A 19,428-nucleotide genomic window follows, 5' to 3' on the forward strand; every position below is an offset into this window, starting at 1 on the left:
TATGAACAGATACTAAGTTAAATTTAATACATGCTATAAATTCACACCTCCCACTGCTACTGCCCATATCATAACACAACCACTTATCTGTTTACAGTTATCTTTTTCCTTCTAGACTGTTTAGCCCCAGCAGACAGGGCACATCTCTACATCTCCAGAGCTGAGTACGGCACCAGGCATCTGGTAGAATAAATGCTGAATAAACCAATGGGTTCATAAACTGAAATGGCCAACTCCGAGCGTGAAATCAGACTGAGTCAAAGTAAAAAATGCTACCTACCAAAGTTTGGGGTTGGCGGGGGGTGGGAAGAGGTAATAAGAAACTTTCAAAGGATAAACAGAGGACTTAAGAGAGCTCATGGTTTGGAAATAGACTGTTGCTCCTTATAACCAAAAAAATGTAATGATATTGTCTAGACTGAAAATACTGTGGCACGTTTCTGTTTAGTCTTACAAAAATTAAACACAAATTTCTTATAGTAATATTGACCTTTAACTGGATTCAAAATGTCACCATGATTTTACCAAATAAATGACTGGAGAGAAGACAGAATTCTACTGAAGGGCAAACCAAAAGGTAGACAAAGGATGTGTGAAAAAGAAGTATGGCGTGCTTGCTATGCCCTGCCCACTGAACACCACCCTGAAGAATCTGCAGTTTCAACCAAATCCAGACAGAAAATATTTGAAAACAATTCCATCAAGTTCCAAAGAGCAAAACTTGAATTTTCCAGGCCCTGGCAACCATTTACATAGCATCTACGTTGTATTTTGTTGTTGTTTACATGCTAAGTCATGTCTGACTCTTTTATGACCCCAAGAACTGTAGCCTGCCAGGCTCCTCTAACCATGCAGTTTCCCCAGGCAAGAATACCAGCGTGGGTCACCATTTCCTTCTCCAAGGTATCTTCCTGACCCAGGGATCAAACCTGGGTATCCTGCTTGGCAGGCAGATTCTTTACCAATGAGCTACCAGGGAAACCCACATTGTATTTACAACTATTTGAATAGCATTTACATTGTATTAGGTATTGTTTAAGTAATCAAAAGATGATTTAAAGTATGCAGGGGGATTTGCACATTATATGCAAACATTACCCCATTTTATAGGAGGGACTTGGGCATCCTCAGATTTGGGTGTCTGGGGAGGTCTTGGAACCAACCCCCACGGATCCTGAGGGGCAACTGTATTCCTCACTGTGCACAAAGAGCCTTGAAAATATCTGAAGACAGCTGTTCTGTCTCCCTTTCCCAAACAGCATATTTCAAGGTCCTTCAAAAGTTTTTCAGATGACATGATCTTCAGGCCCTGCTGCTGCTGCTAAGTCGCTTCAGTTGTGTCCGACTCTGCGCGACCCCATGGACTGCAGCCCACCAGGCTCCTCCGTCCACTGGATTTTCCAGGCAACAGTACTGTGGTGGGGTGCCATTGCCTTCCCCACTTAAGGCCCTATGTTGCCGTAATTACCCACCTCTGGAATATATGTCAATACCCATCCTGAATGTGGTATCCATAAATGAATGAAATGTTCCAGATCAATTTAAAATCAGTGAGATGATGACCTTCCTAATTCTGAACAATACATTTTCATTAATGTAGTTTAAAACTACAGTTGCTTTTGTCAGTCATATGACATTACTGGTTCAGACAGTATCTAAAAAGCCTCTGCTATTAATAAGCCCATCTGAAAACTGAGGCCTTTGGATTCTGTACCATTTTACAGCTCTGCAACTCCCAATGACTGGAAGTCAGATCATTCCCATATGTACAACTTTGTATTTATTGATAATTAATTTTAAGTTAATTTGTTTTAACTTTTTTGACAGCGGATTTTTTTTTTACATTTTTATTTGCTGCTTTATTTCATGTTGCATATTGATAAAATATGAAGTATATTATCTTTTATCCAAGTTGTTAATAAAAACAGTGAATAGGACAGGGAACAGGCCACTTGGATGATAATTCATTACTGGGATTAAACTGTCGTAAATGTACCTATCTGGAAGTCTCCACTGTGGCCACAAGCAGGAGGCAGAGAACTCAGCAAGTACAGCAGTGCATTCCAAGTATACCAAGTTTACTGCACTCTCTGAGAAATGAGGTTTTTCTAAAACAGACAGACAAAAATGCCTACCAAACCTATCCAACAGGCACTCACAAACCTATCCAACAATCAACTGTAAATAAATGCAGTTCTGACCACGAACACACGTGCCACCAAAAAACAAAACAAACCCTGTGTTTATTCATCTCCAAGAACCCTGCCCCACTCACACGAGTTCCTCTCCTAAGTGGTCCCACAGCAGCAGTCTCCCCAGCACGATGTGCTCACCAACAGTGGCTGTGATGGCCCTAGAAAAGTAATTTGCTTACCCAGATGGAACTTTTCTTGATGTTTCAACCGTGCAAATCGTGATTTGAAATGTTCTTCACAATAGGTGCACTTAAAAGGTTTGTCTTGAGAATGGAGAATCATATGTTCCTCCAAGTGTGGTCTTCGAGTAAAAGATTTCTTACAAATCTAAAGGAAAATGCACATAAAATGTGAGGGAACGTGAATCTAAAATGAAAATATAAAGCTTTGATGAGGAATAAACATATAAATTCAAGTAGTCAGGAATTTCTCCCAAAAGAAAAAACTTACCAAAAGTATACTCAACTGATTGTACAGAAAAAAAGAAAGCCTTGAGAAATGAGCGTGCTGTGCTTAGTCACTCAGTCCTGTCACGACTCCTTGCAACCCCATGGACTGCAGCCCGCCAGGCTCCTCTGTCCATGAGGATTCTCCAGGCAACAATACTGGAGTGGGCTGCCATGCCCTCCTCCAGGGGGTCTTCCCGACCCAGGGTCTGAATGAACCCAGGGCTCCACAATGCAGGCAGATTCTTTACCGACGGAGCCACCAGGGAAGCCCCAGAGGAATTACAGCAAGAAGTTGTTTTAAACTAGTGCTAAAGGTCGGCGAATTCCAACATCTTACATTTCCAACAGGCTGATTCCTCAGATTACACAGTCATCTTAATCCTGGTCAACATTTCTAAATCCATTAAATGTATATTTGAAAACTAATTATATGTCATACTAGCCATATATTTGATTAGGAATTGGAATAAAAAACCACAGAAAAATTACTTGAAAGTTTCTCTCTTAAAAGTGGTCAGAAAGAATAGACACAACTTTTTAAAAAATCTGGTAGACATCAAATTTAGAAAGTGGGGGCGGGGCGGAGACAGGCTGCTGTAGTAACAAGACATGCACTATATGCCAGATGTAACAACACGGCATGCGCTCTACACCAGGCGCAAAGCTAAGTGAGTCGTGGATTATTCTACTGAATTCTCGCAACAAACCTAGGAGGTAGATACAGTTATTATCATTTTACACGTGAGAATGATAAAACTTAGTAAGGTAAGGAAACCACTAAGACCCAAATAATTAACCTCAATTCCTAGAAGCTGAGATCAGACAAATGGTGAGAATGCGGTCATACACATAAACTGAAGCCTTGGAGTAAAGACAAAATGACAGCTGGTGACTCATTTAAACAGTATTTACCTAAATAATGAAAAACTACTTTAGGGGGTGAAAAGTAAAAGTGAAAGAGGAGAGTGAAAAACTTGGCTTAAAACTCAACATTCAGAAAACGAAGATCATGGCATCTGGTCCCAACACTTCATGGGAAATAGCTGGGGAAACAGTGTAAACAGTGTCAGACTTTATTTTGGGGGGCTCCAAAATCACTGTAGATGGTGATTGCAGCCATGAAATTAAAAAATGCTTACTCCTTGAAAGAAAAGTTATAACCAACCTAGATACCATATTGAAAAGCAGAGACATTACTTTGCCAACAAAGGTCCATCTAGTCAAGGCTATGGTTTTTCCAGTGGTCATGTATGGATGTGAGAGTTGGACTGTGAAGAAAGCTGAGCACCGAAGAATTGATGCTTCTGAACTGTGGTGTTGGAGAAGACTCTTGAGAGTCCCTTGGACTGCAAGGAGATCCAACCAGTCCATTCTGAAGGAGATCAGCCCTGGGATTTCTTTGGAAGGAATGATGCTGAAGCTGAAACTCCAGTACTTTGGCCACCTCATGCGAAGAGTTGACTCATTGGAAAAGACTCTGATGCTGGGAGGGATTGGGGGCAGGAGGAGAAGGGGACGACAGAGGATGAGATGGCTGGATGGCATCACTGACTCGATGGGCGTGAGTCTGAGTGAACTCCGGGAGTTGGTGATGGGCAAGGAGGACTGGCGTGCTGCGATTCATGGGGTTGCAAGGAGTCAGACACGACTGAGCGACTGAACTGAACTGACTGACTTTAGGGGGTATAGAAGAATAAAAGGAGAAGGACATGGCAACCCACTCTAGTGTTCTTGCCTGGAGAATCCCAGGGACGGGGGAGCCTGGTGGGCTGCCGTCTATGGGGTCGCACAGAGTTGGACACGACTGAAGCAACTTAGCAGCAGTAGCAGCAGCAGCAGCAGCAGCAGAATAAAAAATACCTACAAATTCATTGCTTCTCCTATCATTGTAAAATAGAGACTGATTCCACTCCCCTTAAATCTTCCCTGGCTGGAGTGGCTTGTATGACCAACAGAACATGCTAGAAGTGGTGCTCTGAGACTTCCAAGGTGAGGCTGTAAAAAGCATGATACTGCTCACCTTTGCTTCCTGGAACACTTTTTCCCTCCTGGAGCCGAGGTGCCATACTAGAAGGAAGCTCAAGCAGCTCCAGGAAGCGGCCCTGGCCAGCGGCCTGGCAGAGCTCCCAGCTGCAGACCAACACCAACCTCCAGCCAGGCGAGTGAGGCACTTTGGGAGCAGCTCCAAACCAGACCAGACGGGACCAGACGGACTACCCACCAGCTGAAAACAACTGAGTGACTTCAGCTGGCACCACATGGGACAGAAGAATTACCTAGTGAACTCCTGCCCCATTACTATTACTGACCCACAAAATGATGAGATGAAAGTGAAACAGTAATTTAAGGCCACTAAGTTTTCAGGTGGTTTGACATATAGCCACTGATAATCAGAAGTGGAGGGAAAATTCTAACATTTTATATTGTATGCAACAGTAATGTCATAATTTATATAGACAACTATAGAAACATGTTATAGTGGTTACAATAAAAATAAAATCTAGGATTTCTATTTTTCAGGTCCATCATCCAAAAAGTAACTCATACCAGGCTTAATTTGTAAAAATATTAGAATAACACTGTATAAAAGATTCTAAAAGTAATATAAGCTAAGCTTATATTACTTTAAAATTTAATTACTTTCACAAAAGTTCACACTACATTTAATTTAGGGTTTTCTACAATTTAAAATCTCTTACATCACACTTCCAACTTTCACTCTTAGTCTTCTTAATGGAAATAAATTCCTGTGCGTTTTCAGGATGAAATCTACAAGAAAAAAAATTAAAAGACTGTTAGGAAAAGATGATATTAGTTAAGTCAGTACTCTATTTGACATGTTAACAGTTAATTGTAAGAATCTAGCAGTGATTCCTTTATTAGAGACAGGCACATCTGAGTATTTTAAGAATCGCTATCATTTTAATATATGAATGTCTGTGCCTAAATTTATGCAGAAATAGTCAAAGCAAAATGTAATCATTTAAAATATATTCAGGAACCTATCTATTCACAGAGAATCTTCAAGGCAACTCACTTGACTTTAGTCCCTAGTTCAGTAAATTTAATTTCTCATTATAAATATAAATATAAATATTCTCTCACAAATTTTTATATACTAAAGACAAAGCTGAGCATGAGGAATAAGTTTTCTGGAGTTGTATAATCATATACATTGAAAATATACTTGTCAAAACCCAAGACATAAAACCAAGGATAATAAAAATGTGGTTCCTTAAATTTCTAGAATATAGATTGTTGTTTTTGTTTCAACCTCACAAAACAATCTCACAAGTATGAACTAACATTTGCTGTTTTTTTCTTAAAAAATTTGTCATCTAGAAAATTTTAAGCAATGAAAGGAGTGGAAACAAGCACTCCATAGGTGTGTTTGGCTCACTACATATTTAAATGAGAAGGCACATTAGAATCTACTATGGAAGCAAGATCATACTTGCCTCTTAACATGCTTGGCTAAAGTCTTCTTGCTTGCATGAAGTTTATTACAGTAAGGGCACTTGTGCTCCTTCTTATGAAATTCTGTTTCATTACTGTGCTTCTTTCTGTGAACAGTTAGGTTAGACTTTGTTGAATAGCGCTGGTGGCAAATATCACACTCAAAGGGCTTCTCACCTGTGTGAACACGTGTGTGGCTCTCATATTTCCCTATGAAGAGACAGAAATGAAAATTAAGCTCAGTACCGTTACTACACAGTGACTGAAATTAGACAGTGGAATAAAATCTCATGATAAACAGCATATTTAATAGACACAAACTGAAAGGAACCTACAGATTAGCAGACTTTTTAAAAAATATCACAAAAGGCAACATAATATATTATATAACTCATATATTTTCATCTCTCTTCCCATAGAAGGAAATCTGGAAAGGGTACTACAAATCTAGCATTACTCAACAAAATTTACACTACAGCCCATTCATACAAGACTTCTCCAGCTTATTAAGACATTAGGACACAAGCACATCACCTGGACTGACTGCATGCTTAACATAAATTTACTAAGGCCCACATACTTAGGTAATAAAGAAAAGTAAGAAAATGACAAAATGAGCAGGTATAATGCAGACACCTGGAGGCATATTAATGTGAGATCTGTATTATATCCTGAATATAATGTCCTAAATTATAGGACCTAACAACCTAAATGTCCATTAACAGATGAATGGGTAAAAAAGATGTTGTATGTATATATATGTGTATACACACACACACACACATATATATGATGGAATATTGCCCACCCATAAAAAATGGTGAAATACTGCCATTTGCAGAAACATGGATGGACCCTGAGATTATCATACTAAGTCAAAGTCAGTCAAATATGACAAAGTCACCTATGACAGGTGAATATAAAAAATAATAAAGTTATTTACAAACAGAAACAGACTCACACACATAACAAACCTATCATGGAAAATAATTTATATAAAACTGAGTAACTTTGTTGTACACCTGAAGCTAACACAATATTGTAAATCAAATATAGTTCAATAAAAAAAAATTGAAAAGAAATTTTAACACAGCTTGTCCAAAAAGAAAAGTGACAATTTAAAAATGAAATAAAAGGACACATTTTGGCTTAATTTTTATTTATATTCCTACTTATGATGGTGGTGGTGTGTTTAGTTGCCAAGTTATGTCTGACTCTTTGCAACCCCACTGACTGTAGCCCGCCAGGCTCCTCTGTCTGCGGCATTCTCCAGGCTAGAATACTGGAGTGGGTGCCATTTTCTTCTCCAGGGGATCTTCCGGATCCAGGGATGGAATCTGCGTCTCGTGCCCTGGCAGGCAGCTTCTTTACCACTGAGCCACCTTATACTAAAAGCCTTTTACATCATTATTCAGAATATACAATTTCACATTAGAGAGGCAGACCAGTATCAATGGTAGGGGCAGAGACGCTGGATCCAGGCACCTGGACATGAATCACAACACTTTAAATTGCAGGCTATGTGACCTTGGACAAGTAACCTTTCTCAAATCTTTCTTATTTGAAAAAATTATAGTGGCATAAAGAAAATATGCAAAAATAAAAATGGAATGATAGTATTTACTTCAGAGGATTACTGTAATAATAAATCAGTTAATACACATAAGACACTACTGTTTCCTAACCCATTATAAGCTCTATCAGTTAACGCTGGCTATGATTATTATTCTGTAATCAAAGCTGTGACTATGCACATCTAGTAGCATAAAATGGAAATTTTAACTAAGAATACTTTTGAGTGAAAGGCAACAGAAATAAGAAAAAACACCATCAATATGAAGAGTAATTTTCTATGATAAGCTTAGCTTTGCTTTGTCCTGAAAAAATATATATACATAAATTTTTCTTCAGGCGAAAGCTAATAGGCAAATAACATTTCACCCACATATTTTTACATAAAAAAATATTTAAGTCGTACATGTATCATGGAGATTAGATAAAAAACAAAACATTCTAAGGCCATGAGGAAAAAAGATAATCATAATTATTTGTCTACATTCACCAATTTATTACATGCATCTAAATACAATTTTTGGAGTACAATTGCTTTATGAGGTTGTGTCCGTTTCTGCTGTACAGCAGTGTGAATCAGCTGTATGTCTACACCTGTCCCCTCCCTCCTCGACCTCTCCTCCACCATCCCATCCCCCTAGGTCATCACAGAGCACCACGCTGAGCTCCCCGTGCTGCACTGCAGGTCTCCACCGCTATCTAATGTACACATGGGAGTGTATATATGTCACTTGCCTCCCAAATCCACCCTCCCCTTCCCAGCCACCCCAGGGCCCACTAATCTATTCTCTATGTCTGTCTCTATTTCTGCCCTGCAAACAGGTTCATCTGTACCATTTTTCTAGATCCCACACACATGCATTAATATATGTTATTTTTCTCTGACTTACTTCACTCTGTATGACAGACTGACTCTAGGTCCATCCCCATCACTCCAAATGACCCAATTTTGCTCCTGTTTACGGCTGAGTAATATTCCACTGTACATATATACCACATCTTCTCTATCTATTCATCTGTTGATGGACATTTAGACACACCATGTTCTTGCATTAGAAGAATCAATATTGCAAAAATGACCATACTACCCAAAGCAATCTACAGATTCAACACAATCCCTATCAAACTATCAATGGCATTTTTCACAGAACTAGATCAAAAAGTTTCACTTAGTATAGAAACACAAAAGACCCCAAATAGCCAAAGTAATCTTGAGAAACAAAATCAGAGCGGGAGCAATTAGGCTTCCTGACTTCAGACTACATTACAAAGCTAAAGTAATCAAAACAGTATTGTACTGGCACAAAAATAGAAATATAGATGAGTGGAACATGATAGGAAGTCCAGCAACAAAGCCAAGTACCTATGGTCCCCTAGTCTTTGACAAAGATGCCAAGAATATACAATGTAGAAAAGGCAGCCTCTTCAATAAGCGGTGCTGGGAAAACTGGACATGTAACAGAGAGAAATTAGAACACTTCCTAACACCATACACAAAAATAAACTCAAAATGGATTGAAGACCTAATGCAAGGCCAGACACTGCGAAACTCTTTGAGGAAAACATAGGCAGAACAACACTCTTTGACATAAATCACAGCAAGATCCTTTTTGACCCATCTCCTAGAGTAATGAGAATAAAAACAAAAATAAACAAATGGGACTTAATTAAACTTAAATATGATTAAATTTAATAAACACAGAGAGTATTATCTAAAAATTAATTGCACTGCACTTATATAAGAACACTGAAGAAAGGGAACCAAGGTATTTCCCTTAATGTAAGGGGGGAGGATAACATTATAAGCAAAGAAAAACCAAGATATGATAAAAAATCCACAAGGTATTTAAGCACAGACCATACGATGATCTATGCATCTTTTGCTTCTCTGGTGGCTTTGACAGTAAAGAATCTGCTTATAACACAGGAGACTATGGTTCCATCCCTGGGTCAGGAAGATGTCCTAGAGAAGAGAATGGCTACCCATTCCAGTATTCTTGTCTGGAGAATTCCACGAACAGAGGAGCCTTTGTGACCATGGGGTCACAAAGAGTTGGACCCAACTGAGCAACTGAACATACACATACATATTAATATGCATATAGCATAATTATGTATTTCTAACCTTGAACTATCCAAAAAAAGTTGGAAAAGCATGTATTTTTATCATTTTTTGCAGGATATAACCAGAATAATACTGCTATAACATAATTTCTTGGGGGAAGTGTTTTTTGAGTTGCTTTGAATCTTTCTCTATTATAATACAGCATGCTTGAATTATCCTCCAATTAAATTAATTAGTTAAAAAAATATAGCATGCTTGTACTGGATTCCAAAATACTTTTTACACATTTATTGGATACCAGAAAAGGTACAGAATCCAAACATTAGCAATATGTACTAATAATCCACAATTTTAATTTGGCAAAGATAGGTGTCATTTTATGGAATTACAACAAAAAAGTCTTCCATGATTGTGTAAGTTTTCACGTTTCACATTTTTCATAAGCTTGCTTTTTAAATTATGTAAATAATAAATCAAGAGTATACAGTATGATTTTTAAATGACTAAGTTACAAGTGATTTTCGGAATGGGACTATTCCTACCAGGGGATTGACTGCATACTTAGCACAGTCTCAGAACTGAAAGCTAACTTAACCTCCTACTACTAAAGTCTCCTGATTTTTACCCAAGTGAATGGGAAGAGCAACTTAAAAATCTCACATTATAAGAAAAATCTTCCCCAAACCTTTTATTTTCTATGAAAATACCTCTGTTGGGAAGATGTTAAATTAACAATTAGTAGAATTTCCCTTTATTTAGAGTCAAGAAAGTCTTGCTTGCAAATTAAGTTATATTTAGTTGAATAATAAAGCCATTAAGTGGCAGTTAAAGATCAAAACTACTTCTGATTGTTAAACTTCCATTTGCCTACAGACCAGAAGACTTAACACGATTTAACCCCCTAAAAAGAAAATTGTTTTAAAATAAATTCAGTAAAGTCCAAAGACACCTATGAAAATACATAAATTTGAATAATTTACTGTAACAATCAGAATCTCTAAAATAAAAAAACGTTTCTATTATGTCAACTCAAATGTATGCACAGAGGCACTGCAGGGTATGTTATCTGCATGGCTTTGAATTTCTGAACAAGAGACAGCTTCCGAGGGAACGCCGAACCACAAAGTCAGGTAAATGTACAATGAAATCCCAGGTTTAAATCAACTGGTAGGGTTGTTGAGGGTAGGAGTTCTCGCATAAACACAGACAACAAATCCCTCTTTCTTTTCTTATTGGGTGGGGGGAATTCAATAATAATGTATAAATCAAGTGTTTACTTCAAGGTTATCAAATAGTTTCCATCAAAAAAACCCTCAGTGTTCCTTCACAGAATACTAAATTATGCCCAACCATTCTTGATCTCCAATAGAAAATACATAATATTAAGAAATTCCATCTACAGCATTTTTCTGACTGAATCCCAATATGAATTATGTTCCAAATTAGGAGACATAGAATACACATATTTACACATAACATAACTTGACCTTGGGTTTCATTCCAAATGGGTCATGTTAAATTATTATCAGATTTCATGTGGAGCTTTTTCAAAGAGAAACATCACCAAATTAGCTCATTATATATCTCATACGCCAAATCTTAAATTATACCTCAAATTTATTCATTTGGCATGGCATGAAGAACACTTCACTAAAATATTTAACTTTAAACTAGAGAAGTATGCTGTAAGTCAAAACGCTTCCCTATTCAGAACCAACTGGAATCTGTCAGGATAGTCTTAAATAAGTCACATTTTTTTTAAAGCTACAAAATATTTTCTGCTTCTAGAAGAGATCAAATTTAATCTAAGGAAAGGACAGAAAAGCCAAATCATCTGAAATTTTTTTCTCTCACCCCTATCTGTCATCTTTTCCCGATTTGATTTTTGCCTTTTCACCCCTAGGTTTTCAGTTTAAGGGGGGAAAGGTCAAAGGACTCTTATCTGCATGAGAATGGGCAGAGAGGAGGACAGCTGGAGCCTCAGGATAGCACACTGGATCAGGAGTCTGCTTCTGAGCATCTATGAAACACATCAAAAAAGGTAAAAGATCCAAAGTGAGAGAATCAAATCAGTAAACTACATATGGTTCCAGAGTTTATTAGTTACCTCTCATAAACCCACTCTGAAACAGCAAGTTAAAGCCTTCTTACAAGTCAGATGTCAATCTTTCACCCTAGTTCAATTAAACAGGAACTTACTGAAAACTTACTCATTTTAAATGACCCGGGCTTTCATCAAGGATACTAACCAAAAGTAACAGACACTTTCCAGCTCACAATGTGATGAGGCAGGGAAATAACAACCAAAATCCTAGGTGGACATTTTAAAAACCTCCTGAAGAAATGTGGGTGATACAAGGGTTATTGGAAAGTAGCCCTGGAAGTGTTTCAAGAATAAAGAGGACTTCTGATAGAGATGATACAGGAGGACACTGAAGAATCACAGGTCTTCTCCATCTGCCTGTTCTTCTCATTCTACCCGCCACCAGTCCACTGAAGCCTGCAGCTCTGATCCACCCTGTCCCGCATCCCATTCCCAATGCTGCTCATCCTTCTAGCCCAAGCCTGAAATAACCCTCTGCTCTTTCCAACTTCCTTCTCTTCCCTGAAGCCAGTCTACCTTTCTAAAATGCCTATGGTGGTCATTTCCTCTGTTTTCTCAACTTTTTATCGCTTACTGGATTAAAAACTCCTCTGCACTACATACAAACTACTCAAAACATGACCTCTGCTCACTTGCCAATCCTCATCTCTCATCATTTTCATTACGCCTACTTGCCCACCCTGACAGAGAAGGCAATGGCACCCAACTCCAATACTCTTGCCTGGAAAATCCCATGGACGGAGGAGCCTGGTAGGCTGCAGTCCATGGGGTCGCAAAGAGTCGGACACAACTGAACAACTTCACTTTCACTTTTCACTTTTATGCATTGGAGAAGGAAATGGCAACCCACTCCAGTGTTCTTACCTGGAGAATCCCAGGGACTGGGGAGCCTGGTGAGCTGCCATCTATGGGGTCGCACAGAGTCGGACACGACTGAAGCGACTTGGCGGCAGCAGCAGCAGCCCACCCTGAAATCACTCTAGTTTTAGCAATTTCCAGAACATAACTACCTTAAAGTCTTTGTGCTTGTTGGTCCTTCTGCCTTGCAAGCTCCTCCCTTTCTTATGTTCTCAGCTCAAATGCTACCTGCTCCATGAAATCTTTCCTGATTCCCCTAAGCGTCTGTCCCTGTCCTGGTAAGATGATCTTTATTATAATATAACTGTGTTTTTGCATGTACTCATTAATCTCTAAGATTCTTGACGACAAAAAACATATCACTTCATATTTGTTTAGTGTCTGGCATAGTACAGACACTCAGAAACTATATTAATGATGAATAAGAGCAGCTAGCATTCACTGTACACCTCAATTTCACTGTATTGTAATTTCATACTATATTCACACAAATTTCACAAAGACTACCCTATTTAACCCTCACAGTAACCCCCATGAGAAGGCACTATTAACACCACCCATTCTATCCGTGAGGAGACAAAAGTACACACAGGTGAAGTAGCTCACGTAAGACCTGGATGCAAACACGCAGGCAGTCTGACATCGCCACAGCTCATATCAACGCTTCGTAACCAGTATGATAAAAGCATAATCTCAATCTCTTCTCTTTCTCTGCACAGGGGAGAAGTCAGCAGCCCCAGTGAGGCTAAGCAAAAGAGGGGTTCAGTAAGAGGGGGATAATATAAAACACATCCAGAAAGGAGGCTGGAAATAAGGTGACAATGTGATCTATTGATACCCACATTTATTTGATTATCTGAACTACCCTTAGTTCAAAAAGCTGCAAAATGCCTTCTTTTTAGTACATCAAGACCTTAACTTCTGCAGTATTTCCCCAAATAGTGTGCACAGAACTCTAGTTTCCCGGGAGTTTCCAAATGTCCCGTGATAGTTATCTGAGAAAATGCCAGGTTAAATAAAATTAACAGGTTTGTTTGCTAGAGAATTTGAGAGTGTTAATAGAGATTGAGTATCGTCTTCCTTTTCTTACCTGAACCCAGAATCCCTTGCTCACAATGCATCCCATAGGCCCAGTGTTGGATACAAGATTCTGATATCTATCTGCTGGACCCACAATGCCACTGGCAGACTGACCCTGCTCTCACACATCTCAAATCAAATTAGGCCAAATTAAGGAAATGGCAACCCATTCCAGTATCCTTGCCGGGAAAAATCCCATGACCAGAGGAGCCTGGCGGGCTACAGTTCACGGGGTGGCAAGGAGCTGGACACGACTGAGCAGGAAGCGTGTGCTAAGAGTAAAGTCTAAAAAGGCAGAATCAACTGGAAAGATGAAACTTTGTCAGTTATCTCAATTCAAGAATGTTCTTCTGTTCCCTGTAATGCTCACAGTACGGGTCCACAGCTCCACAAGAACATTTACCAGCCTTAGTTTAACAAGCTACTTGTCTCCAACTGACTAGTTGCTCAAAAAAAGTTACTCTATTCATTTGTACAGAACTTTAAACACACTAAAAAGAGCAATGAACAATTATTAAGTTGGATTGTCAAAAGCATCTAATGTAGAGAAAAATATTCAAAGGCATAAAAAAGCAAAAAAAGGGCACCTACTGCTTACACTGCTTACATAATTTACACTGTTGAGTATTTTGAGAGCAAACCAATACCTTATTTAACCAATTTCCTCCTAACTCAATAACGTCAGTGAGTGAAGTGAAGTTGCTCAGTCCTGTCTGACTCTTTGCCGCCCCATGGACTGAAGCCTGTCAGGCTTCTCTGTCCATGGGATTTTCCAGGCAAGAATACGGCAAGAATACTGGAGTGGGTCGCCTTTCCTTCTCCAGGGGATCTTCCTAACCAGGTATCAAACCTGGGTCTCCAGCACTGCAGCCAGACTCTACCATCTGACCCACTAGGGACACATGGGGATATATTAAATGTATAAGTAATTTTACAAGGTTAAATAATACTTATCTGCTTCTTTTATCATTCTATGTGGTAAAATACAGTCCCCAATTTCATAACTCTCATTTATATGTAAATAGGTGAATTGCTGCAATTTTAAAGTTCACATTATAAAGTCCATATAAGACACCTCTAAAAATTATTTTACTAGCAAGTAAGCTCTCCTGAAATTAAATATTCACTGACTGCCTGCAATGCAAGAGACCCAGGTTCGATCCCTGGGCTGGGAAGATCCCCAGAGAAGGGAATGGCAACCCACTCCAGGCATTCCTCCCTGGAGAATTCCATGGACAGAGGAGCCTGGTGGGCTACAGTCCATGAGGTCGCAGAGAGTCAGACACAAATGAGCAACTAATACTTTCCCTTTCATAAGCTTTTCACTTTCATATCACTTTTCATATGCTTTTCTAATAAAGAAAAAATTGATTTATTCATTATTATAATAACCCAAGAATACTATTAGGACACTTCCTAAAGTCTCTGCCTACAGAATGAAGGCATTTATTACATTTAGTAATTTAGTTTTATCCGTAACTATTCTTAATCTGAAACATCCCAGTTCTAAACAGTACTGGATACTGGAAAAGTGACTATATTTATGACTCACATATTACCATGCTCAAGGGGAAACAGTACAGGAATTATTAAATTACATACAATATGGCCTATTTCAATTTTCTATGATGACTCAAAAATAGCACTTAAATTAAATTAGCATATAAATCAAAATGCTATATTCATAATTATTGGCACTCTGGAATTTTCCATACTAAACACAGGAACTAATGATCTGTCACCTACTGCCAGGACATGAGGAAGAGAAAATAAAAGATAATATAAATACTTAATTCCTGAATCACAATAAATTTATAACAGGATAAAGTACAGATCAAAAATCAAATACCCTCCATACTTTTCAAGTTATTTTCAAAGTTTAGTTTTTAATTATCACCTTTAAAGTATCCATGAAACGTAAATTATTAGAGACAAGAAACATGCTTTCTTATTAGAGACAAGAAACAAGCTTTTCTTTCTTACCTATGCGGTCAAATGTCTTATCGCATTTGGGACACTGCAATATTTTTTTGTTACTGTTCTGAATGATTACAGGGGTTAACCCCTCATGAATGCTTCCGACAGAATCACCGGCCTCCGGCTCCTCTTCTGCATCATTCTGATCTTTTTCACTCTGTTCTTCAATGTCAGAATATTCATCTGACATTTCCTCTTCTAGCTCATCTTCTTCAGCATTATATTCACTTCCAGGATCCTCAGAATCATTTCTGTCTGACTTTTCCTTATCAAAACTGTCTTGATTCAAATTGTCTGACCCATCACCACTTTCTTGCTCATCATCACTGGTGTCCTCAAATTTAACAGGGCACTTTCGATTCCGTTTTGATCTTCTTGTGGAAAAACTTCTCTCCAGCATTTTTAACCCATGTTTTTTCCCTAATAAAAGGGACCTATGGGTTTTCGACAAATGATTCTCTAAAGACTTCTTATAACAAAAATGTCTACTACAGAATTTACACTGATGATTACTTGATAGTCTTCCAGTTAATTCACTTAGTGTTTCTTCTGGTGATGACTTTTCCGTTAGCTCAGACTGAAAAGTGGCAACATTTTCGTTATTTAGCAGCTTAACTGCATCTATAATATCCAGAAATTTTGCAGCCTCTAAAACAAGAGGGATTTCATATTTGTACACAAAAAATTCTGATGTGTAAAGAAATTCAAGCAAATGCTGAAAAACGGAGTGCGTTACGTGATCCAGGGTGACAACATCCGTGCTCGGATTTTTGCTCAAACATGCATGGAAATAACTACTGCCAACAGCAACGACAACTTTATGGGCGCTAAATTCTTTTCCTTCTACTATGATAAGTAAGTCACAGAAAGACGGTTGCTTCTGCCTGTCATCATTCAAATACTTCAGCAAGTTCTTATTGTACTGCAAAGAACTCAGAAGTTTCCTCTGATCCGGGGAGGGAGGAAGTTCCTGATAACAGCGTAGGGTTTCAGGAGCTGGTCTTTCTGTGGAATGAGTGTAGGTTACTTGGTCACAGTCCTCTACAACATTTCCTTCCGGGGAATCTTTATGGTAGCCTAGATGGATCTTCTCGTCAAGATGTGAAGTAACCTTTCTCCTCTTCTTCATTGCAGTACAACGGTTTCAGAACAAGAAACTTCATAAGTGTCTTGAGGGATTTATGAAGGAAAACAGGATTGTCTGGGATCACAGCTTCTGGAGGGGCGTGCCCGAGGGTTGCATGGTCTGTGAAGAAGAGAGTAGAACCACGTAAAACAACTCCACGGCCCAGCCATCCTAAATCACTCGCGGTACTGTCAACAAATTCTTCCTAAATGAGAAGTAAATTATGACAAAGTCGCCGCTTCCACGCATTCGTGGCTGAGATTTTAGGGCGGAGAACGAGGAGGGCCGGGTTAGAAAAACCCAACAAAAGAATAATTTTGAAGGAGGCAGGGCACACCTTGCAGGCCCTATTCCCGAACGGAGTAGCGGGAAAGCGGGCAGAAGTGGAGGCTCCCCCGAACCTGCCGCGGGGCAGGTCGAGGCGGCCACCTTCGCGATGCAAGGGCGCCGGGGCGCTGACACTCAGGCCGTCGCGGCCACGGAACCCACGTTCCCTCCCCCTCCCCGCCACCCATTAACACGTTTCCCCGGGGCGGTGAGGCGCACCTCATCCCGGCCGGCGAGCGTCCAAAGGCCGGAGGCGCCCGGCGGGACTGCCCTGGGAGCGTCGCGAAGACGAGGTCGGGGTCACCCGGGGGACGGTCGCCAGAGCAGAGAGTCCCCTGGCCCCCGCCGGGCCGAGACCGCGCCACCGACGGCGACCCCCCGCCGCCCGCCCACCCGCTCCCCGCGCGGACGCCCCGCGTGTCCATTTACCCGGGAACGCAGGGCTCCCCGCTGGCTCCCGGCCGCCAAGCTCCACTCCGGGCGCGCTCGCTCCGGCGCCGAGACACTTCCGGGTTCAGCCCCCGGCCCCGCCCGCCTTTCCCCTGCCGTCGCCCCGCCGCCGCCGCCGCCGCCGCGGCCACCGAACACGTCAGCCGCGCGCAGCCTCGCTGCCGCCCGACAGCCCCCAGCGCGCGGCCTTACGCATGTGCGCGCGCTCCCCCTCCCCGCGCATGCTCCGTGATGACCCCGCTCCCGGGCGACCCCAGCGACGACAGCCCGAGTCCGTTAGTCCGGGTTTTCGCGGTGGTTCAGTGGCCGCTGTGACCGAGCCAGTCCGGCCCTGGGGGACAGCCCTGCGGGGACCGGCGGAGGAGAAGACGAGGCGGAGTTGCGGAGGCCTGGGCGGGGGCACCGCGGCGCGAGCGGACGGCGTCCTCCCGGCCTGGGGCGGTTGGCGGCGGCCCCTCAGCGGCAGGCGACAGCGTCTCCGCCTACGCCGCCCCGCGTCGGAAGAACCCAACCGGACGCAGCTAACGCAGTTGCTCCTAAAATTAGTGTTTGACTTCTTACTGTCCACAGAAAACATTGAAAATTGTACACATAAGCATACAGCTGGTAGGACAGGAAAGAAACCCGAAGCGAGAAAAGGTCCACAGGCTAACTTTGGGGGCCAGTGCCCGGGATTGTGCGTTTGGAGCGCAGTCCCGGGTGGTGCCGGGATGGCTTCCCTGAAGACTACACGTTTACCAGGCGGTCCTAGTCGTGTGGTTTTCCAGACACTGGGGAAATGAGGCAGAGGCTGACGCCGAACTGGATGGGTGAGCAGCTCGGGGAACCCATTCCCTGTTCCCCTGTGGATGGACCTGATACAGAAAAGTTATTCCTGACACTTGTTAACGGTAAGGCAAACTTCGTTCAGTAGGTTCTGTCCTGTAGGGGAGAGAATGGGCTCAATTCCAGGCAAGGAATAGTGGGAATTTGCAGCCCAGGAGCTGCCTGAGGGTGGCGGGCATGTCAGTGGATGAGAACTGCCAAGAGATAACGCGGGGTGTTGGGGGATTTTGGCTAAACTGAACCAACAGGATTCTGGTTGAAGGCAGGTGGGATTGGTCACACATCACCTGGTGGGATGGGATTGGGGAAGAGGTTAAGGAACCAGGTATCAGATATAGAGGGTGGGGTATTCCGGCTAAACTGACCTAGCAGGATAATTGAAGAGTGCAGAGACAAATACAGAAGCTCAAAGCCAGAATCTAACTGAGAAGGGAGTTTAGAGGAGCCTGATTAAAATTTGGTCAAGGAGAATCTTGGAGACGGCAATGGCAACCCACTCCAGTACTCCTGCCTGGAAAATCCCATGGACGGAGGAGCCTGGTAGGCTGCAGTCCATGGGGTCACTAGGAGTCCGACACGACTGAGCGACTTCACTTTCACTTTTCACTTTCATGCCTTGGAGAAGGAAATGGCAACCCACTCCAGTGTTCCTGCCTGGAGAATCCCAGGGACGGGGGAGCCTGGTGGGCTGCCATCCCTGGGGTCGCACAGAGTCGGACACGACTGAAGCGACTGAGCAGCAGCAGCAGCAGCAAGGAGAATCTTTGTTAGACCTTATCCAATCAGTGGAACGTCTTAGAGCAAAGACTGAGCTTTCTAGCGGAAGCTGTTTTCCCCAGGACTTCAACCTGAAAACTCTGCCTGTGTTTTCAGCCTGATGCTGTGAAGTGTCTGGACTGAAGATTGGAACATCAACTCTTACCTGAGTTTCCTATGGAAACTTC

At 41.4% G+C, this 19,428-nt stretch overlaps 1 protein-coding gene across 1 annotated transcript in view; it reads right to left on the bottom strand.

Annotated features, from left to right (window-relative positions):
- The window catches only part of ZBTB41 (zinc finger and BTB domain containing 41), a 36,418-nt gene extending 18,689 nt beyond the window's left edge, over window positions 1-17,729 (bottom strand). The window contains exons 1-5 of the mRNA XM_018060805.1: window positions 17,639-17,729; window positions 15,763-17,002; window positions 6,103-6,310; window positions 5,344-5,413; window positions 2,375-2,522 (exon numbers count right to left, since the gene is read on the bottom strand). Of these exons, the coding sequence (XP_017916294.1) occupies window positions 2,375-2,522; window positions 5,344-5,413; window positions 6,103-6,310; window positions 15,763-16,885 (1,549 nt within the window). The 5' untranslated portion in view covers window positions 16,886-17,002; window positions 17,639-17,729. The remainder of the gene's footprint in view (window positions 1-2,374; window positions 2,523-5,343; window positions 5,414-6,102; window positions 6,311-15,762; window positions 17,003-17,638) is intronic.

This window comes from Capra hircus, chromosome 16 (assembly GCF_001704415.2).
Source record: "Capra hircus breed San Clemente chromosome 16, ASM170441v1, whole genome shotgun sequence".
Taxonomy (NCBI): Eukaryota; Metazoa; Chordata; class Mammalia; order Artiodactyla; family Bovidae; genus Capra; species Capra hircus.